At 37.6% G+C, this 24,323-nt stretch overlaps 1 protein-coding gene across 1 annotated transcript in view; it reads right to left on the bottom strand.

The window, feature by feature from the left end:
* LOC134797662 (runt-related transcription factor 1-like) overlaps positions 1–21,660 on the bottom strand; it is a 45,474-nt gene extending 23,814 nt beyond the window's left edge. The window contains exons 1-3 of the mRNA XM_063770005.1: positions 21,218–21,660; positions 7,710–8,033; positions 6,595–6,811 (exon numbers count right to left, since the gene is read on the bottom strand). Of these exons, the coding sequence (XP_063626075.1) occupies positions 6,595–6,811; positions 7,710–7,889 (397 nt within the window). The 5' untranslated portion in view covers positions 7,890–8,033; positions 21,218–21,660. The remainder of the gene's footprint in view (positions 1–6,594; positions 6,812–7,709; positions 8,034–21,217) is intronic.
* Positions 21,661–24,323: the final 2,663 nt, after the last annotated feature.

The raw sequence follows: 24,323 nt of genomic DNA, 5'->3' as shown, positions 1-24,323 counted from the left end.
AGGACGGATCGTTAGTTAAATGCGAAATTAAATTTTCAATCTTTGATCCTTGCAATTGAATAGGTATATGACATTTTTATGACGTTGTGTGAAGGACAAAAATGGGATGATTGTGACGATGAGCATTGTAGAATTTCAAATTTATTTCTCACGTCTAGTTTAGGATATTTTTTCATAATTAGGGTTCCGTACCCAAAAGGTAAAACGGGACCCTATTACTAATTAGGGTTCCGTACCCAAAAGGTAAAACGGGACCCTATTACTAAGACTTCGCTGTCCGTCCGTCCGTCTGTCTGTCACCAGGCCGTATCTCACGAACCGTGATAGCTAGACAGTTGAAATTTTCACAGATGATGTATTTCTGTTGCCGCTATAACAACAAATACTAAAAACAGAATAAAATAAAGATTTAAATGGGGCTCCCATACAACAACCGTGATTTTTGACCAAAGTTAAGCAACGTCGGGCGTGGTCAGTACTTGGATGGGTGACCGTTTTTTTTTTGCATTTTTATCCGTTTTTTTTTCATTATGGTACGGAACCCTTCGTGCGCGAGTCCGACTCGCACTTGCCCGGTTTTTATAATTACCTAAATACTTACGAGCAACTTGAATCTAATGAATTAAAAGCTAATTTTGAATAGCATTAACATTTACGAAAGAAAAAAATATATTTACTCGTGTCTAAGAAAGGATAAATTTTCCCTTGAACTTTGCCCAACTTACCCTATTATTTTAATCATAAATTCGGTTTCTTAGAATCGAAACTTTTCTGTAATTAATAATTCCCAGCTAAATGAAAGTGAAGGCTGTCCGCTCCCCGCTGACACGGCAAACCGAAGCAAAAAACGTTAGGGGCCCTCATTAAATTTTTCGCTTATTAAAAATTCCCCGCGCCCCGTCCCTCGGCATCAGATAGCCAACTTTTTCTCCCGGAACGAAACAAAAGTTATGTTCGCGGGGCACCGATCTCCCCTTTGTCTTTTCACTCGATAATTTGAGTGAGATTTTCTCGCAATTTAAGATAAACAAAGAGAGCGCTTACCCTTAATTGGAAAGCAGAGCGTTATTCAGGAAGGAACGTGACAAATAGACACCTCTTAACTTCTTTTCCACTTTAGCCGCTCTGGGCTATATTGGTTTTTTCCGTGTGCTACCAGAAAGCTTTTGTTTGTTTGAGGAAATGTTAATGAGCATTTTTATTGTGTTGCCTGGGGAGACCGTGTTTTTATCTGGCACGTGTCGATCACAATTAAACATTTTTGCGCACTCTCACCTGTTTCTTTCAAGTCTCATCTTTCGCAGGGAAGCAAAAAAATAATGAAATTGAAGTAAGACGTGAGAATATTTTCAAATCTAACAAGAGGATTCCAAAATATACCTGTAACACGGTATCACCTATAATCGAAGTTCGTGAATTTCGTGATGGGGTAAAAGCAATGGCGCCACATATTGTTATAAAAAAATACACGTAAGTCGGCTGCCGAAATTGTGCGACAATGTCCAGATAATAAAATAAATGTGTTCCTTTACGCGCATGCGTTCAAATTTGTTATATAAGTAGTTATAAAAAACGAAATACAATTAAATGTCTTTAATCTGTCTTTAATTGCTCATGAAATCAGCATGAATTCTGCGACTCAACTTTTTCAGTGTGATAAACTTAATTCCTAATATCAACAAAACAGCAATCCCACTTTACATAACTGCGTACATCACTTAAGATTACAAGTTAAACTGACGAGATCCCTAATTGTGATAGCAGGCCTAAACTAACATTTTGGGTGACGTTCCTAATGCTTACCGAGACCTCGGTCCAGTACGAATAATGATGGTCGTTCTTGTCTACGTGACAGCGTGATAAAACGGTGTTCCACTGTCTCCAGGTGGAGCACCAGCGATAGTACCCTCTCTGATTGCACAGTTAATGAATAGTTAATACATTTTCAAACCATTGACAGCTAAATGTCATTAGGTATGTTCTTCCGTAATCTTTTCTTTTCGATTCTTGGATCTGAGCCACTTGCACCATCCCACTAACCCGGGGTTAACCGGTTAAACCTGGAGTTACCATGGTTGCCAGTACAATTTGACACTGGGTTAGCGGTTTAACCGGTTAACCCCGCGTTTATGGTGGAAGTAGCGCAAATTCAAGGGTTGCGAGTATCAAACCAAAGTCGAGCAACGCACTCAATTATCGACACACAGCAGTGAGCAGATCTTTGAGAGAGGTGCTCATCAGCAGAGAGGTTCCAGCAGTAACCATCTTTCGGTCGATACAATGATTAGATGAACCCGACTCGGCGATTCACTGCTTCGATTTTTACTAAAGCAGCCGCCTGAGCAGTAACTGACAGCTTCAACTCCGGGGAATTAGGCTAAATAAGTAAACGCGACAGGCGATCAACAGTCCGTAAGTTTGAATAAACTAGATTTCCTGTACACAATACATAATCCACTACCATTCATTGATTATATAAGATGTGTACAAACTCTGAGAAAAAATCGTGCTCCCGTGTTTGCTAGTATAGATTTTGCTGAATTACTTCGTTATATGTTTTGTGGTATGTGAATACACCGTGTTATGTACGGAGCCGTATTTACGCCACCTACATTCGCTCAATATTGTCTTAGACTTTACACAAACGATTAATGAACGTTTGCTTTGATCTCGCGGTCGCGATACACTGGTATAACCCCCTCGCTAGCTCGCTAGCCTGTAATAACAGACAACCTGCCCCCATCCGAGTATTTCTTACAACTCGCCCCTTCGTTAGTGCACTATTTGAATATGAGTTCGGCTGTTTGCGACCCTAAAGTTTCAGTTTGCGCTTTCTGTTGTTCTGGATTGATCGATGGACGCGACGAAGTAATACTAGTTAGAGTATTTCAGCTAAAACAGGAATTTCTTATTTCAACTTAGTTACATAGGATGCTTTGTAAAGGTACCGTTCGCGGATTCACGTTACATCAGCATTACTGCAACAGTATTCCAGCGCGACATTACTGCCGGCTGCATTGCTGCATTGCTGCAATGACAGAAATCCGGCCAACATAAAGCGAGCGACTTTAACGGGTATTAGCTGCAATTTCTTGGTCCACCCCGAACATTTTTATAAACTAATTTCGGGTAGTTTAGTGGTGTTTTATTTATATCTCCGTTGACATTTGCTGGGACGTCAGTCTTTCCGTGACCACAGCTGGTGCAACTCAACTTATATTCAATTTGATCATCTAGTTGAATTTGACTGATATTTTCTGATAAGATTATATGCAAATTTATGAAAAAATTAAGAAATCTAGATAAGACACTCTTCTCTTACTGTCTCACGGTGTCACAAGTTAACGTACCTATACTCTATCATCGTCACTAGAGGAGAGGGACTCTAGAGTCCCTAGACCAGTATGTGTTACTTTAAAACATTGCGTGTATAATACGAATTAATGTATCGCTAAAGTAGCTTAGGTACCTACATTTTACAGTCTCGTAGTGATCCGTCAACGAAGCAGTATAAATGCAAGGGGCAGTTGACCGCACTCCACTCGACTTAACCGATTATGGCGATTATACCAATTGCACAACAGTTAGCAACATTACACATATACCAATGTTTATGGAAAAGGGTGAATAACACCCAACAAGCACCAGACTTTTTCTAAATTTAATTTTTTTCGACTCAAGCTTGGCCTCCAAAGTTTTTTTACTTATTTCCCGTAAATGGCTACCATATGATAAAAGACAGGGAAAAATGATTGGACATTTGTTACGGCACGACAACTTCTTTAAACCATCATAGAAGGCAAGATAAAAGGAAAGAGGCAGGGGCAGACCATGCCGTAGCTATGTAGACCAAATAAAAGAAAAAGCTGGTGTTGTGTCGTATCAAGAGGTCAAGAATATGGCATATGAGAGGGCGAAATGGAATATACTCCACCGACAAGAGGAGACCTCTTAAATTGAAGAAGAGATGATAAAAGAAGCGATGGCATATTTGATGGTTGTAAAAAGGAAATAGACAAAATAATGTGCACTAAATCGGTGAATCTTTAATAAGTTTGGACCCATAATTATGTACAAAGAATACTTATACCATTAAACTCAAAGAGTATTGGTAAGAAATTCATGAGGTTTGAGTTTTAGCTGCGTGAGATTCAATTTTGCTCAGTAAGTACTTAAACATTAAAATTTTAAACTACTCGTAGATTTGGTGTCAACCTTCAACTAAAAAACCTGCACTGAAATACCAAATGTCTGAGTTAAACGGTAGCTGGTTCTAATTGTTAGCCGTCGAGAATCAGCAAAAGTGCCGCGACTCGCGTCACACCGCCGGGGCGGTTGACCGCGCATTAACCCCACGGCAGCGGGATTGTTTCACATGTCTGTTAAGGATGACTCACGTTAGACCGGGCCGTGTCCGGGCCGGAGCTTCCGGCGCATCGTTTTCTATGGAAAGCATCACGTGATCGCCTGTCATGTCATAGGAAAATATGCGCCAGAAGCTCCGGCCCGGACACGGCCCGGTCTAACGTGAGTCATCCTTTAGTCGGTAGGTACCGTCGCCCACGCTGCAAACCATTGCCATTACAGATGTGGGAGTTGCGGGAACTTTCCAAAAAGCCAGAAAAATTCTTAGAAATTTCTGGAAAATTACACAGAAAATAAACAAGACTCATTTTGAAAATTAAAAAATTGGATTCCCATCCAAAAAAGTGATAAGTTTCCGAAAATTTTAGATGTAGAAATGTAAACTGGCAATTCTTAAAGTTTATCGTAATTATGATCCACCAATAATCAGAAAAGACGTATCTGAGCATTTCTCAAAAAGTTTGTACATTTCGATCACCTCTTAGATTTCTATAAAAATTGGTATACTGGTAAAGTACATGAATCTGAACAAAGTGAAGTGAAACCTGTGTCGAAACGTCCGTAAATCAAGATAATTGAATAAAATTCGCGTTAGACCCGTCTATAAATGTGAGTTAACTTCCACCATATTTCCCAAAATGTCCCAGAAAGTTTCTATGAAACATTCCTTTTTTGTTACCAAATGTGTAAGGAAATCTGGTAACTAAAAAGGAACTACTTTACCAGCTGTACTTTACCAGCATACCAATTTTTATAGAAATCTAAGATGTGATCAAAATGTACAAACTTTTTGAGAAATGCTCATCTTATAGTTCGAATCAGGCTGATAGTCGCTTTTCGCTACATACGGGTTCACATGTTATCGGCTACGCACTTAGCGTGTAGCACGCACTGGCATTGAACTTTTAAGCCGTTTTCAACATCGTCGTTCGTTAGTAAAAGCAAAACCACACCACCGTTTGGACATCAAACGGCTCGATTCGGAAAATGAATTAGATTTCTACTAGACATCAACAAGTTACGATACGGATAATTTAAAGATATTTGTAAGATATATATGTCAAATTTGACGTTTCCGCGATTCTGGAGGTCCTCTTGAACGATTTCGACAAGTTATGACTTAGATATCCAAGTCACATCTAGTCGATATCTAATGTAGATCTAGTTGATCTCTAAATCGTTTCAAGATCTTGTGATTATCTCGAAATCCGAATAGGTCTGATAGTCATTGAGAACCTGCAAAATATCGCCATCTCTTCCTCTACATTTTTCCCCGATACTGTTTTTCTGAGACTGAAATTGAAAAAATCAATAACTTTGTTGTTAGCTAAATCGATTCATCTGTTCTTTTTATTTCAGTATATACTATTTCTGAACGAAAAGAATATTCATAACTTTTAAAACTGGAATTCAGCATTTTGACCTCTAATGACAAATAGCAGAGATATATCCTTCGATCAATAATATATAAAAAGAAAAGCAAAATAATAACTTTTTACTTATATGTATGTCATTTATAAATTATAGAGCTTTCGAGAAACTATACTAAGTTTAACTACATATGCAATGTTAAGGTAGCTTCTAGTTAATAAATTCAACAATTTTAAAGTCAAGAGACTTAGCATCTTGAACCTTGTTCCTATACAAACAAATATGAATGTTTATGATAATACAGACATGTACTCATAAAAAACCCCCTAAGTAAGCACTCAAGACAAAGCCCGGGGCGCCAGGCTGGTGAATATTTGAACGGGCTCTCTTTGCGCGATATTAAGTCAATGGGGTAATTGATCTGAGATAAATCTGTAAAGAGCTTGATGGATGAGGTTGCACAAAGAGTAAGAAGGTAATTATTTATTACAAGGTGTGCCATGCTTTTGATTTAAGAGGATTGTAAATTCGGTATGCCAAACAAAGTATGAATTTATTTGCTCCTAAACTTATTTAAAATAAACTTTGGTTAAAATGTGAAACCATTTTTAATTCAATAGACTATAAGTCACAAAATAAAGTAAGTTTAGCTCGCTACTGCAGTTTCGATCACTGATCTCCATTCTGACCATTAAGAACTTAGCGACTAGGTTCATAAAACTGTCATATATAGTTCCTCGTCCAGTTGCGAAGCAATTATAATCGTTTCCTATTTGCACTGTGATCAGAATTCCGTCGCCATTTTAAGGGCTCATCAAGAAAACTACTGCTACGAGCAATAAACATATTCTAACTCACCCCTCCCACTCCTCCCAACGAACCTCAGGTCATTAAACTTGGCGACCTGGTTCTTCATCACCGCCGTGCAGTTCCGCAGCTCCGCGGAGCAGTTCTCATCGTTCCCCGCTCGGACCGTGACCAGGGTGCCATCGCCCACGTCGCCAAGGGCCACCACCTTGAAGGCCACGGGGAGGGTCTTGTTGGAGCGCCAGTGTGGTGGCAGGACTGTGCATACCTGGGAAAATAGAATGGTACGTTGGTATAACATCACAAAAGGAAGGTAAGGTACCTACAAGAGTTCTCAAAAAATTTGACAATAGAATAATAAAGTAGGTATTCACGTACCTACTTATTAAATTTGTATTAACTTTCTATTTAATTCCTACTGAATAGCAAGAAATGTAGGGACAAATAACCCAATTCTCTTAACAGACCCATAACGGAAAAATCAAACAAATAACTATTACCTATTACTCAACAAAAAATGGATCTCGCTCGGATGAACTATTAGCAGACCAGTATTGATCATAAGGAAGACCACTAATGCTTCGTTCGTCTAAAACCATTATTTGTGGATTCACATTACTTGCGGACCATATGCGGACTACCAGTCTTAACCAGATCGCTGGGATGATCAGCAAGCAGGGCCCTCCAGCGATCGCTCAGCTGACTCAGCCGTTAAAGGCTGGCTCGGCAAACCCCCATAACCAGACATTAGTGCTTCATGCCCCAACCCACTCATCTTCTTTGTCTTCCTCGCGTTGTCCCGGCATTTTGCCACGGCACATGGGAGCTGGGATCCGCTTGGCAACTAATGCCAAGATTTAGCGTAGGCACTAGTTTTTACGAAAGCGACTGCCATCTGACCTTCTAACCCAGATGGTAAACTGGTCCTTATTTTAATATAAGTCCGGTTTCCTCACGATGTTTTCCTTCACCGAAAAGCGACTGGTAAATAACAAATGATATTTCGTACATAGTAAGTTCCGAAAAACTCATTGGTACGAGCAGGGTTTGAACCCGCGTCCTCCGGATTTAAAGTCGCACGCTCTTACCGCTAAGTAGGCCACCAGCGCCCCAACCCACTCATATTCAACATAAATCATCTAAGCATAGTATATCAGATAACTTACCACATGCGGACTTCCAGTCTTGACCAGCTCGCCCGGATGATCAGCCAGCAGCCCTTCCAGCGTCCGTTCAGCTAGCAGCTCAGCCGTCAACGGCTGGCTGGGCAACGCCCCATAACTAGACGACGGCGCCTCATGCCCCAACCCGCTCGTGGTCGACGTCACTTCACTCGATAAATGCATCGTCTAAACACTTTATTGTTCTGCACATTCACTTGTCTATGAGCACATAGTCTGTCACATGTCCGATGTAAAGAATCTGGTGCCGAAATCGGCTTCAGTTTGCCAATGTAGTATCGATGACGCAGACATTTTAAATGGCCAGACCTGTAATAAAATGTCTTGAATTAGAGTTTATTAGCAGACATGAGAAAAACGGGGACAAAAATGAAAAAACGCAAACTCTAATTTAGGTATACTCGGGATAAATGAGATGGGATAGGTATATCGAGAGTAAGTGATTACCTACATGGGAGATACCTAAATTATTCACTTCAGCCAATATTCTAGGTTTTCATTTCATTTCATAAGTGCTTAGCATGCTATGTAATTATGTTTAGGTATAGGATACGGTTTTAAATACTTATTGATAGTTTCATGTTAAAAAAGAAGCACAATTTGTGACATAGTGTCTAAAAATCTGTAAAAAAAAGCTACATTCCTCCCGGCCGCATACGTTCCTAACTATCCCATTTTTCACAGACATCGCACGAAAAGGGAAAACATGAAAGTGAACGCGTTTTGAAGCGCAATTTGCTTTGACAATCGAACTAGCCGGGCCCACTTCCGCGCGGGATTGTTACTACAGTTATACACCGTACGCAATATGTATACGCATTATTTGCTTACATACTCGTAGGAAAAGAGAATTTATGAAGGTAGTACATTCTTTTACAAGAAATCTTTTTTTTTACTGGTAAAGAGATCGTAGCCCCGGAAACGCGTATTTAGGTGTTTTCTAGTATCAATAAGTGAGAAACATTTATATGAGGAAGTTGTACACTCAGCGGCAGAAATAACTAAGCAAAGTGTTTATAATGAATATAATGTTCTAAGTGTGTCTGTAGATTTTATGTGTAGATTAAGTATTACGTCTTTCTGTACTTGTAGGTATACAGTCTTGGTTTTTTACTTTTGTCAAATTTTATTCTGTAAATATCATACAATTTGAAGAAAATAACACCTATTTTTTTTCTAGTGTGTAGGTACGAGACATTATGATGTACCTACATGCAACACATGTATCGACAACTTTTTCTACCAATTTATATTTTACTCGACGCATTTCAAAGTCGTTTATGGAAATAAGTAGTGCGTGCACCCTTCGCCACGGTTGGTTAGGTGAAACTTTATTCCATATGCCTCTTTGATGTTTGTCTGTTTCAAGACAGATCAAAATTGTAGAAAAATATATACCCACCTATATCGGGTGTCTCTAAAACCAACGCCGAGACTTTAGGGCTTATAGGACAGCTGATGGGCTACAAGATTAAGCAAATTTACCCATAATTAAAATCTCATAGTTTTTGAGATATCGGCACTTTTAGAATCAGGATTCTTATATAAGTGCCGAAATCTAAAAAAAAATGTCATTTAATTAAGGGTAAGTTTGCTTAATCTTGTAGGCCATCAGCTATTCTATAAGCCCTTTAAGTCTTGGTGTTGGCTTTAGGGACATCCTCCTGTATATTGGCGGTCATATTCATCATCATCGAACTTTCCCCTAAACTGTCAACCGCATTTAAAGTCTAGAATAGAAAAGCGAACAATTTGGCACAAATATGTATACCCGGCTTTGTTGCCAAATTGATCGCATCGATATCTTAGATCTTGACTATAAATTTAACAATCAAAATTTAAAATTAAGAGAATAAAATAATTTAAAAAAACGCTTATAGTGGTTCTGTATACTTATTGCATTGTGGCCAAAAAAACAAACGTAAATAAGTCATTCTCACAAGGCCAAATAAAATGGATACGTCCTCGTATTTCTTGAGACTACGGTTAACACACCGGCGATAATACTTACACCCCTTGCCGGGGGCGCAAATAGGCCGTTACGACGCTTTATCTCTCGCATCTAAAACGCCGTATCTCCCCACAATCCACTTTATAGGCACTTCCTCTTTGAAATGTAGTTGTCGATAACATACTCCTTTTGAGAATGTCTTAAGATCCAAAAGCGACTTACGCAGGCGACTATTCTAACCAGTTTATAAGTGATCTCTGAATATGCTATTGTTGCGGATCTCTACGACACATTTATGCTGGTTTTTCTGAGGCGAACGCGACGTTATAATAGGAATATAAGTAGCATATTAAGAGGATAAGACGTTTTCGAATAGCGGTTGTCGATATGTCGATGGTGATGTTAAACCTAATTCCGGTAGGGTAACATGTCGCCGTGTTTACTCTTTGTCGTAAAGGTTTAGACAATTTGTCTATAATGCTGCAGTTCTTATTGATAAGTTATGAGGGAGTTCTTAGCTAGAGATGGGTTATGAAGTCACGACTGTTATGTGACTTATGTGGCAACAACAAGTTTAATATTTTGTTAGGTACAGTAACTGTTTTTTGCTATTGTCTACATAAACCTACAGGTTTATTAGCATAGGCGAATTCTCAATGATCAGCAAAATTAAAAAAAATGGTTGGTATGAAATTATACATATGTTACCTGACAGCAGCGCTGTTTTTGAAGTGAAAACTTCTTTAGCGGCGCTGGGCACTTTTTGAGGTGGGGAACAAATGATAAACTCGAGACAGCGTAACGCGATCACGTGACCGTAAGGTTTAGATGGCCACTCATTTAGATGGCATTTAAATCAATAAAGAAAAAGTCAATGACATACATGGAAAAGGTTCTAATCTTGTACGGGTTGAAATACGAGGATCTCACAGTTACATTCTAACTTTATATCACTCAAATATAATTCAATAAAGCTACGTCTTGATGAAATCGCTAATAAAAGTGAACTCTAGTACTGGTGAATAAAACTCAAAATATCATGACCAAATATATTTAGATGCGAGGTCTGTAAGGTAACTTTACAATTTCTATTCGAATTTTAAACAATTAACGCTACAAATTTGAATTTCGAATTTTAAACAAGCTCACTGACCAGCAATTTCATAACTAAAGTTTTTCAATAGAAAGGAGGATGGGTCAATTATACATAGTGCTGCAGACATTTTGGACTAGTCATTGAGTTTTCACTTCTGTCGGCACTCCCGGAGTGCAACCCGTTGTTTTTTTTCCTGCATAATTAAGTACTACACAGATACTCTAAACAGATTATTCTTGTAGCTATAATTAATTGTAAAACTTAACTACATGTAGGTACTTATTGACATTGACAGTTACGTTTGCATATCTGCTTAACACAAGTTTAAACAAAATTAAACTTTTCGCATCCCTAGAACTTAAACGAAATCAAAACAATTCAAAAACAAAACACAGTCGTGATTCCGGTGAACACTGGGCTCATGAATACGATCGCAATAAAATCTTAGCGTAAAACATATAAAGGGCTCAGTCGTAAATAATAAAGCTTGTAGGGTTGCGGGGTTGCCATCGTGCGAGTACAAGAGCTCGTTACACCCTTTACTGGTTGTTATATGTCTGTCTTGATGTTCGTACAGTTGAGTAGATGGGGATTTTGATGAAAGTTTACTGATAAAACGTTAAACTTGATTAGGTAATTACTTTTACCTAAAATCAATAACTGGTTCAAAAAATATAGATTCACAGTAAACGTACATATAAAAACCGGCCAAGAGCGAGTCGGACTCGCACGCCAAGAGCCGTACCTATTTACTATTTACGCAAAAAAACGGCAAAAAAAATCACGTTTGTTGTTCATAGAGCCCCACTGAAATATTTATTTTAATTTATTTTTAGTATTTGTTTGTTATAGCGGCAACAGAAATACGTCATCTGTGAAAATTTCATCTGTCTAGCTATCACGGTTCTTGAGTTACAGCCTAGTGACAGGCAGACAGACAGACAGACGGACAGACGAACAGACGGCCAGCGGAGTCTTAGTAATAGGGTCACGTTTTTACCCTTTGGGTACAGAACCCTAAAAACAACAACCTCGTTTTGCTTCAAAGCATAGAGGTTACTTTGATATCTTAAGTAACTACCTATAGCAAGACAGACGTAGGCATATTAATCATATGTAGGTAACTTGTAATCCGTGACCCCTAGGTTGAAATTGTGAGATGGCAGGGCTTCTATGCCCATAGCAGACAGCAGGTAAAAGAAGTCGTAGATTTTCTAGGGATTGTACCACCCGAAGGATTAAAGAGGATACCAATATTTTTCAATGAAGGCTCGACGCAAAATACATCGAGAGCCCCTGATTTAGTCAATCACACATTCGCGTCACATCTGCGCGACTAATAAAAAATTCCGCCCTACCATTCCCAATAACATCGATTATCGGACCAATTTTAAAGAGAAGGGAATCAATGGTGCAAAGGGACAAATTCCTAAGGGCCTCGTCCCCGGGGATACAAGGATAATGATCGTACGGCCAGTGACGGTTACAAATGGGTTAGCAAATGTAATATCCGACCGTCCGACCCTAGGTGATATTCAAATGGCGTCTTGGACGCAAGACGGACGCCGGATGTCCTGATTGTGGCACACGATGTGAATTCGGAGTGTGCTTGACGCCGCGTAGGGCTGGTTACTTTATTTGAGTAAATGAAAGGGAGAAATGTACCTATATCAGGGTAAAACTCTAGCCACTGCAGGCTCAACGCGGCATAGACTAGGCTGTTCAGGTTATGTATTAGACTCATATTTGTATAATATTTTTGTATTCCCTAGAGGGGACATAGATGTGAAATCGCGAATATAATAATATCAACGGTGGAAATTTCAAATGTCGTAAGGGACATACGACAACATGTGCCTTACGACATTTGAAATTTCCACCGTCGATATTATGCTGTTAATGTAAGGTATTACCGAGTAGAACTTTGCTAAAACCGTGGTATAAGTTTCAACCCTCTCAAAAGTGTGTGGCAACGTTTTGTTGAAAAATTTCATACCTATGTCCTATGGGTACCAGTATGTTGGATTTATTTAATCGACCGTATAAAAAAACAGTAAAGCACTCCCCTAACCAGAGATTAAAACTTTTAATCTTAAAAACACCCCGGCGCATAAACAAGATCGCACAATCAGCCAGTTAAATAAGAATGCGAGGAATGCGGGCGACGTCATTTATTAGAAGCCACCCTACCCGAAGCTAGTGGTTTTACATTTCAGGAAGTATTCTCATCACTGAGAGCACTGAGGTACTACGAGTATCACATACCTTTAAACGAGCAATTCTTGTATATATATTTTGTTTATTTATATACCTATATACTTCGGCGATCTCGGAAACGGCTCTAACGATTTCGATGAAATTTGTTATATGGGGATTTTCGGGGGCGAAAAATCGATCTAGCTAGGTCTTATCGACGGGAAAACGCGCAACTCTAAGAAAATGTTGTTTCAACAAAGAAGGCATCTCTAAAGGCCCCAGTACACAATGGGCCATCACCGGCCACTCCAAGGGACGCATTTATGCGTTAGAGGGAGCAAGTGATATTGCTATCTCATTCTACCGCATGGCTGCGTCCCTTGGAGTGGCCGGCGATGGTCCATTGTGTACTGGGGCCTTAAGAAAATGTTTCCGCTCCTCATACAAATATCATAACATTATCAAATGTCTTGCAATTAGGTAATTACTAAAAATTTACTATACTGCAAAACGTAATTCAAGACCAAAAAAAAGGAATAAAATGTTGCCACTGCAATAATTTGTTTGTAAAATTGTAAATTCCTTTTGATAAATAATCACGCTAAGATAATTTATTTATTAGTTATTTTACTCCTACGATTAGGGATTGCAATCCGGTCCGGCGGATCCGGTAATCCGGCCGGATCCGGCACTTTTTAGGAGCTACCGGATCCGGTTGAAATCACCGGATCCGGGAAAATAGAAAAAAAGACCGCACGCAGCACCCACTGCGCGTTTTAGGTGAGATAAAGGCGACGGATAGAAGAAAGAAGTTAAACAGAATAAAGAACGAATGAAAAATCCATATTTACTAAAATAAGAAGATATTAAATATGATTGAGAACAGAAGAGGATTTCCTCTTCTTTCATGTTGGTGGCACGAATCGGCACGATACGATGATTACTTAAATAATTAGAAGTAAAATTTAAAGGATGGAGATGCCATGGAAGGCATTTGTAACGACCGGTCTGGCCTAGTGAGTAGTGACCATTCAGTGACCCTGCCTATGAAGCCGATGGTCCTGGGTTTGAATAACGGTAAGGGCATTTATTTGTGTGAGGAACACAGATATTTGTTCCTGAGTTATGGGTGTTTTCTACGTATACCGGGTGTGCCTTGTAATATGAGCAAAAAATTGAACAGTATGCTGTACTCCTCATACTGACCAACATTTGATCAGCGACTTTTAAAATAACTTGGGGTTTGATTTTTAATACACTTTAAAGTTTATTCTTAGACGCAATGTATTGCGAATTTTGTTATGTTTAAGGCGTGACAAGCAACGTCAATCACAATGATATGGCGTGGCGATGGCCTCCATTGAAGATAATATTTATTTTGTATGAAAAATAGGGAGTCTAAATACTTCATAATTTTTAAAAGTTGTTGAACAAAAGTGTCACCGTTTGAGGAGTGCAATCTATGTTTTAATTATTTGCTCATGTTACAGGCCACACCCGGTATAAGCATGTATTTATCAATATACTATACGTATATATATCGTCGCCTAGTAGTACTGCCTAGAGCTAGCTAGTACCCATATTACAAGCTTTGCTTGGTTTGGGGCTACGAGTAGGTCGATCTGTATAAAATTGTCCCCTAATATTTATTCATGAATTATTTATTTATTTGTGATTTAGGCTATAAAACTATTTTCACCGATAAAAAATGAAAGCAAGATAATAATGGAGCGCATTTCATACAATTTTGGTTAAAAGTAAAATATCTTGTTACTAGAATGGATGTCAGCGTTACAAATAATTCCATCAAAGAACAGTTACGAAAACTTGTCCTTTCAAGGAGTTCCATTTCCCATCCCATAATTATTCCATTAACAGGCTTTGGAATCTAATCAAATTTATATTTTTATTGTAAACGTATAAATTTGAGCAGAATGTGAATGATTAAATATAATAAAATTAATAAATGACTTAGATTTCAAATTTTATTTTTAAATTGAGATTGACTTTGACTATGTGACACTTTTTAATACTTAGTTTTATTTTATTGTTAAAAAGTTATTTCTTATTAACTTCAAAATGTTGTTTTATGAATACATTGGTAAAAATACCCTTTGTTTCTCATATAACGCATAAAACTTGAAAAATGTGTCATTTAATTAATTTTAATATCCTTATACCTAACCGGATCCGGTCCGGCCGGATCCGACCGGATTGAGGCCAAAATCCGGCCGGATCCGGTCGGATTGAAAATCAATCCGGTTTGCAATCCCTATCTACGATTTAAAACATTACTTTTATTTACTTATTTTTACATAAATATAAGACGCGCTAGTAAAAAGTGGCAACATTTTCTTACTTTTTTAGGTTTTGAATTACGTTTGGCAGGTTAGGTACCATCTCCCACACTGTTAACTGTACATCGGTGGACCTTATGCCTTTTGTAATAAGGTCCACCGATGTACAGTGGTACACACAGCAACACTCCTAGTGGACCTAGTGTTTCTGTTTGTACCTACTTGCTTACTCCGTCCACTAAAATATTGTTGGTTTCAACGGACCAAAGTTCAAGAACACACATTAATCTACAGACTTCCTCTTGTTCTATAACTCTGCATCTTTAGGTATTTAAGTAAGAGTAAACCAAATCTACCCTCAAATGGCTCCTTAAGCCAGTTGAGGGTAGATGAAAACATTGCGTGATCAAATAATGTAGGTTAAAGTCAGGTCGTTCAGTGACTGATCCAGGTGGTTTTGTATTTGGTTGGTTGACTAATAAATGTTACAACTACCCGAAAATGTACTACTTGTTTGTTAACTTTTATTTAAATACCTAAAGATACAGACTATAAACGATATCAATTAGCCAATTAAAAACATAAGCTATCAACATAATTAAAGTAGAGGTATAAAAAGCACATCCCGGCTCCCCTAACCCTTCCACTGCCGCTATAAGCCCATAAAGCGCATCTTCATAATACACATAAATCTGCTAACGCGCAACGACATCAGTATATGTACAACTAGAGAGAACATTGCTATTCACACTCAGATAATACTAGCGACCCACCCCGGCTTCGCACGGGTTAACCAATTATTATTGTATTATAGGACATTCTTACACAGATTGACTAAGGGCCCGATTCGTTTTTTGAAATAGACATCTATTTAGATATCTTTTAGACATCACCAAGATACGATAACGATATGTTTAAGATCTAACCTGTCAAATTTGACATTTGCGCGATTCTGGAGATACTCTTGAACGATTTCCATAGGATTAGAGATCCAATTCACATCTAATAGATATCTTACTCTATCTAACGTAAAAGTGACATTGGTTGCCCGAATTGCGCTGCAAAAGAGAACTAGTTGATATCTAAACTATAACGTATCTAGAATGGATCTAGTACGTGTAGTCCCTTGTGAATATCTTAAAGTTCGAATACGGCAGTAAGGCCCACAGTAAGCTCAAGAAGGCTTGTTTTGTGGGTATTCAGACAACGATATATATACATATGTAATATATAAATATAGTAGTATACCCTATAATGGACACGGAACCAGTAATGGGACAAAAAAACACAATTCCTCTAAAATAAGTATATAAAAGTAGTTTATAAACACTGGATATATTTTTATCATAAATAAGAGTCCTAGAGCTGATTATGTTTGAATTTTTATTAAATTCGGTTATTTTTTAAGAAATGTGCGTCAACCCAAAAGTTGTCGTGCCACTGAAAAAAAATATCACTAAAAATTCTTAACAACTTCGCTAAGAGAGGTGAGTTAATTTATTAAATTTTAATTAATTAATACTTGATGAAAACTAGAATGTGTTTTGTTAATTGCATTTACCATGAGATAAGGTATACAACACACTATGTTGTGACTCCACAGATGTAAAAAAATTGTGGTATTTGGCCCAATCCTATTATAGGAGCTGTAAAACTATGATGGGACAATTGACATAATGATGCTTGCCATGCCATAATTTCATGTTTTAAACAATACAGAAGTAAAATGTAGTTACGAAATATGTCAACCAGGCCCCAATTTCACCACGGTGACATGGGCGACAATTGTAAAATCACTGTTGCTGACGTCACAGGCATCCATGGGCTACGGTTACCACTTACCATCGGGCGGGCCGTATTCCTGTTTGCCACCATCATTGTATTATTTAAAAAAAACTTTATTATATCGGAAAAAAACAGATATTTCTTTTGCGAAGTTTCTGACAATTGTCAAGATTTAGAAGAATTGTAGGTAATTCTTGACAGGTAATGAGTGATATGTCGGAATTTCGTGACAATTGTAGTGTTTCTTGTGACAATTGTCATAAACTTAGCAAGAGAAATATCTGTTTTTTTCCGATATAATAAAGTTTTTTTTAATAAAACAATGATGGTGGCAAACAGGAATACGGTCCGCCCGATGGTAAGCGGTAACCGTAGCCCATGGATGCCTGTGACGTCAGCAACAGTGATGTTTTACAATTGTCGCACCTGTCACCGTGGTGAAATTGGAGCCAGGAGGTATTCTTGGACTTAGGATAAATTATATCGTTTTTCCAAACTTTTATTTAACTTGCCTTGTTAGTTAGTGTGGGTCAAATCTTGGTAGCTGAATTTGACCCACTTTTCGATTTCCGATTCAGTTGAAATTTTGTGTAAGTACGTAATTAAGTATGCAAATCGGATGATAATGCAATATTATGATAACATGGACTTGATCTGATGATGGAGACAGGAGGTGGCCATGGGAACTTTATCGCAATAAACCCTAACTAATTGTGTTTGGGTATATTAGAATTGTCTCGATGAATCTAATACAATAATAATTGGCTGTGGAAAGAAAAATACATTCAGCGATAAAAGCTTATACCAAAAATTGATTTTTTTGCCATAACTTATTCCCCATTTCAATATTTTATACTGATAGAGCAATGTCCATTATAGGGGGCCCATTACTGGATCCACGTCCATTACCGGGGGCCCATTACTGGAGCTTTGGTGTCCATGACTGGAGAAAAAAAGCATAGTTTTAATTTGTTAATTATGTGGAAACTCATTGCAGTATCTTTGATACAACACGCCTAAAACATGAAAGGCGGATAGGACTTTCATCTTTTAACACGCTAAGCGGAAGACCATTTACATGTACAAGGGAAATATCATAAATACTCCAAATTTCCTCTTAAATGTCCCATGACTGGTGCTGTTACTATACTTAAATACATAAAAAACAACTATGACTCAGGAACAAATATCTGTGTCATCACACAAATAAATGCCCTTACTGGGATTCGAACCCAGGACCATCGGCTCCACAGGCAGGATCACTACCCACTAGGCCAGACCGGTCGTCAATTATACACCTAAACGTTCTTCAAGAATCACTCTATTGATAGGTAAAAACCGCATGAAAATCCGTTCAGTAGTTTTTGAGTTTATCGCGAACAAACACACAAATAGACAGACGCGGCGGGGACTTTGTTTTATAAGGTGCAGTGATGTGATAGTGATGGCACTGTCACTACATTCAGTGCCAGCGCGAGCTACGCGCTGAGAACGCAGCCGATAACACGGGGAAAACCGTATGTAGCGAAAAGCAAGGCACTGACACTGAGAACTATTATATATATTATATATACTATATTATTATAGCGGGTTGCTAGCAGTCAATGTGTTAATTATACAAAAAATATAATTTTTATATTACCTAATTCCTATGGAGTGTTTTTAATTCATCTTAAAATTGCTTAATCGGTCAAAACATTTCGGAAAAGTAGACTACTCTTACAATTCAAGTATTCATTATTTTTATTCATTTATTATTATTTATAAACAATGACCTGTTAGTTTAGACCGATATTTCAGTATAATTACTAATAAAAGTTAACTTTATTAGTCCAGTACATTCAGGTCTTTGCACTTGAGTTTAATAATTAATAACACTGCATTAGGGTAAAGCACTCTTAAAACACACGCGGGTCTAAGTACCTACGTGATGTTTAATATTTCATATTTGTGTTTTAATATAACGATATTAGTGTGTGCTTGAATGAATATTGTCAGGCATAAAAAAGCTAATGTATCAAACATATTTTTTTAGACGAAATCTTCTTATTTTATTGGAACATGATCAAGATATTGGCCGCTTAAATTTTAAGGGGCCCACTGATGACCAGTTCGCCGGACGATATCGGCCTGTCAGTTAAACGCAATATTTGACAGTTCCGATCAACTGACATGCTGATATCGTCCGGCAAACTGGTAATCTGTGGGCCCCTTAAACTATGCTAAGCTTATAATATAAGTCCTTCTGTGCGTGTTATTCGTACGACTGTACGAATAGTCTGTATCTTCAGGTATTTAATAAAGAGTAAACAAAATCTACCCTCAAATGGCTTCTTAAGCCAGTTGAGGGTAGATGAAAATGAAAACATTATATGATCAAATAATGTAGGTTAAAGTCAGGTAATTCAGTGACAGATCCAGCTGGTTTTGTATTTGGTTGGTTAATCAACAAATGTTATTATGTACTACCCGAAAACTTATAATATTATTTGTTTGCTTTTATTTAAGTACCTAAAGATACAGAGTATATAAATAAAGGTGTGTACACATCAGCTTCTTCATTTATCTTCCACTGTCTTCCAAAATCAAAACATAGAATGTTCGAAATTCAAACGTCGCGAAAACAACAAGTCGGGGCGCGTGAACAATTCTGCCGCGTAAATCAAACTTGTCTTAACAACCTTTGAAAAACCATTCAATTACGCACCGTATTTTCACAGGTGTAAGGTGTATAATTGAATAATTTTTCAAGAGTACTTAAGGCAGATATGGTTATAACGGTAAAATGTGAACCCGATGAAGGAATTATCTTACACGACCTCCCCTCCGTCGTTATCACAGTGAGAATTAAAATTAAATCGTGTTATTGATTTTGGATCGGATTGACAGGGTTATTATTAGTGTTGCGTGAATTGTTGTGCTTCCTAAATTATATATGTTAGCAAAATTTTGGATAAAGTTTTTTATATTTTTTGACAGTTGTTTAAATTTTATACTCAGGTTTTAGATAAATTTAATAAAATGTTTAATATACCGGTTAATACATTAAATAACAAAATAAATATGAGTTTAAGGATGACTAGATTTTTTAAAATTATATTACAATAACTTATACTTTTCTTAATAAATAGGTAACAATAATGACATAAACAATCATCAACACATAAAAATATCATACAACAATGAACTACACTAGCACTATATCATACTACATATTTCATATTACATATGTACATTATATTCGCCAGAAAAAACATATCGGAGTTGTATAAGTTATTGACTTTTTTCGTATAATACCAAATCGTTTTCTCCCAAAGTGGCGCCTACATCGTTTCTCGACAATTACAGGTAAAGTTGCCCTTAATGGCAGTTGTCTCGCTTTTTAACAACTTCCCGCCAAGGTCCGCTCTGTAGAGGAGTTCTATGAGTTACGTTTGGTTTTCTACCTTGTTACTTTAGTATTAGTTCGTGTTTGGATGTCTTTTCTTAAGTTACTTAATTTTTTTTATAAGATTTGGCAAGAATTTGACACGAATTTATAGATTTTTAGTTTAATAATAGTAAGTATTTATTTATATGAATTGTTATATCTTTTAAGTATCTACTTATTATTAAACTTTTAGGTCACATAAATACATTGTACAAATTTCTAATGGCATCTAAATACTTATAGTAATAATTTGTTTAAAATATGTAAGAGAATAATTCTATTTTTCCTTCATGCGAACCTATTTACATTTAAAAATAATAAATATTAACAACTTCATCATTTTCTTAAATAAATTAGAGCGACTAAATAACATAAAATATATTTTTCCGGAATGAATTAATTGCCTACACTACATATTTAAAAAAAACTAGTAAAAAATATTTATACCTTTTTCCTATTTTGATGTATTATACAACACTACACATTTACAACAAAAGGCTTAAAGTAAAATTAAACATAATCGCTTACAAATGAAAGTTGTAATTACTTAGAGAAAGCGGTTTATCACGTGTGCCTTATCTGCGAAGTTTAATCGGCAGTGTGCGCCCGGGCTAATGAGGCTGCGGTCGCGCGCCTTACCCAACTTCCAACACTTGCAAACTTTACAATTAAATACCCTACAGTCGAACACAACTTACGAGAGAAAACATTTATTCTTAAACTTTTTTTTTAATTTACCTGGATCAGAAAATCCTTAGCCACAAAACACAAGCACTGCAAAAAGTTGCAACCGCGAAGGCGCGCGTCCGCCGCCGAACCGTGGTCGACATTAAAACCTTAGCGGGAAAGAAACGGTCCCCTTATTACGTCTCGAAAGAAATTCGCACACAGACCCACCCCGAAAGAAGTCCACCCACACAGACGTGGTGTGTACACGGCAAGACGGGGGGACGGTGCGCCTGTGTGCGTGGGGTAGGATAGAAATAAGTATTAAAAGAGATAGTTGGGCAAGACGTACCTTGCACATGACGCCGTACGTACAGTCGGTAGCATAGATCAACTATACACTTTAGAAACTTCACTATGAATAGATTACACATAGGTACTGATACTTATGACGTTGACTGTACGTACGTTATCAAAGGAACACTCTAAGAAAACCAAAGTTCGTAATTGCTATTAAAATTTTAGATTTTCATTTCTATTTTTTAACAAAAAAACGTTAGTCGTAAAACACAAATAGTGAAGTAGATCCACTTTAAAAAATTACCGTCACTTCCAATTGCATATTAAATTTACTTTTAAACAGCTGTTCATTGCGAGTAAAAGGCAAAAAAAACTATAATACTTATGATTATAAAAAATATCTCCCTATCGCCATTTGCTATAATGATGTCTGTAACACATTCACTGCCAAGAACACGCTAGGGCCCACTTGCATCATCCTACTAACCCGGGGTTAACCGATTAAGCAGATATAGTGGGATGGTGCAAGTGGCGCTAGGTGTGTTAATTTTATATTGGACATGAGGCGCTTGGCACAAAAAATGTAAATGTCTCGTACTGGGGGCGTTTTAAGATTGTAGAGTAGGCGTAAAAAGTGACATGTCTTCAACCAGAAACGTCGCTCTTGACACTGACAGATCTTATCAATAACAAATTGATAATCTGTTATTATACTCAGAATTCGCCTTTACTCTTAAATAGTTTAATTTCTAATCCATTACAATCCTTAAATTGTAATAATAATTTCGTAGATTTAGCTTTAAAATTAAAACGACGTGGCTATTCTTGGATCAAATGGGACATTGTCGCCTGCGTAACAGAATAGAACAACTTCAAAAGATTATTGAGTCATGATCAGTGGCGGATTTGTAGTCTTTGCCGCCCTAGGCCCCAGGCCCTATAGGGCCCTATAGCCGCCCCTTTCGCAGCACCCATCATATTGACTACATTTTAAGCGAAACTTTTTGTCACAATTTTCCGCCCCCAATTTTTTGCCGCCCTAGGCCCGGGCCTACTGGGCCTTAGGGCAAATCCGCCACTGGTCATGATGATAGGCTCTATAATAGCTAAGTAATTTTAATTTTTAACAAGCAGAAACGTCTGCGAACGATGCTATTAAACTTAGAATAAATTTAAAAGTGGAAAAATTACTGTCTTGGGTGAGACTTGAACTAAGGTCCCCTTGACCTATAATATGGTGGAAAGATTTGCTGGCTATGGATGAGGTCTTGTGGTGGCTCAGATGGCAGAGCGCTGTACGGTTACCATCAATTTGTCACTGACGTAAATGCTATGCTGCACTAATATGCGAGTGCGAGCGGGATGTATAGAAAGTACATTACGTTCTCGACGGCGTTTATGTCAGTGAGAAACTGATGGTAACCGTACTGAAGTATCTATCCAGAGGCCGTGAGTTTAAGCTAAGTAATTGTCAAAACAAGATAGGCAAACTGCCCAATGATTGGCATTAAGTACATGTTTAAGCCACTAAATAGATACATATCGAAATATGGCTGAGGTCGCATTAAGTAGTAGGTACCTGTTTTCCCTAGTTATCTAATTGCACAAATAAATTCTAAACTTTATCATCTTGTACATTGTATCTTATGCTAAATTATTTTAGCACAGTGATGACACAATATGGAACAATCTCTTAAGGGGCCCACTGATTAACAGTCCGCCGGACGGTATCGGCCTGTCAATTGTTCGGAACTGTCAAAATTTTGTTCTAACTGACAGGCCGATACCGTCCGGCGGACTGTTAATCAGTGGGCCCCATTACAGGCCAATTCGAACTTAAACTGACATCAGAATGATGTCATTCTGAACACGCCTCTATTGTCAAGGCGTTAGAGTGCGATACAATATCTGAATGACATCATTTAGATGTCTAAATGACATCATTAATATCTGAATGACATCATTTAGATGTCTAAATGATGTCATTCAGATATTGTGCATTACGCCCGTACAAACGCCATCAGATATATCGGAGCGGCCGAGGTGCTCAAAAATATCTGAACACGCACTCTAACGCCTTGACAATAGAGGCGTGTTCAGATATTTGTCAGCACCTGGGCCGCTCCGATATATCTGATGGCGACTGTACTTGTCCGTACATGTATTAGCGCGGGCGAGACACACGATAACAAAATAATATGATTCAAACGTCATTCTGATGCCAGTTCGAATTAGCATGTAAGGTTGGAATATTAACACATTCAACACCAAGAACCCGACTGTCGGGTACACTGTTCGTAGCGACTACGCGCTACATACGACGAAACCGTGGCTACGCGCTACGAGCGTAACCCGTAGCACTTAGTGGTATTGAATGTGTTAACCTCTCAACCTCCCAGTGCGTAGCTGAAAGTCGTAGCAAGTCGTAGCTTGCTACGTCAAAGGCTACGGTCCTCTTGGCTTAAGTCCTACGAATTTGCTGAATTCAACAAAGCATTTTACATGGAGCCTGATTCGGATTTTTTTTCTGAAATTGTTATGGATTTCTGGTCTTGAAATGTTATTTTAGACCAATTTTATTTTACACCGGAAATGAGAGATCGAATCCATAACAGTTTCAGAACAATAAATTAAAATCAGAATCGGGCTGCTTTTCTATTACTTAAAATGGTAAAGTTATTTGTTAATGTACTGTAGTAAAAAATAATGGAGATCGTTTGAACCGATAAAAACTAACAAATGGTAATAAACAAAATTAATTAGTGTTATGCTTTATTTGGTTGTAGGTAGGTATACAATTAAAACAAAAAAAAAACTGAAGATTTGAGTTTAATCAATCAAAATCCAGATTAAAAATACCAAAACCGATTAATATTGG

The sequence above is a fragment of the Cydia splendana genome, chromosome 15, assembly GCF_910591565.1.
Source record: "Cydia splendana chromosome 15, ilCydSple1.2, whole genome shotgun sequence".
Lineage (NCBI taxonomy): Eukaryota > Metazoa > Arthropoda > Insecta > Lepidoptera > Tortricidae > Cydia > Cydia splendana.
Note: the sequence above shows the minus strand (reverse complement) of the source record. Positions and strands in the feature narration are given on the sequence as shown.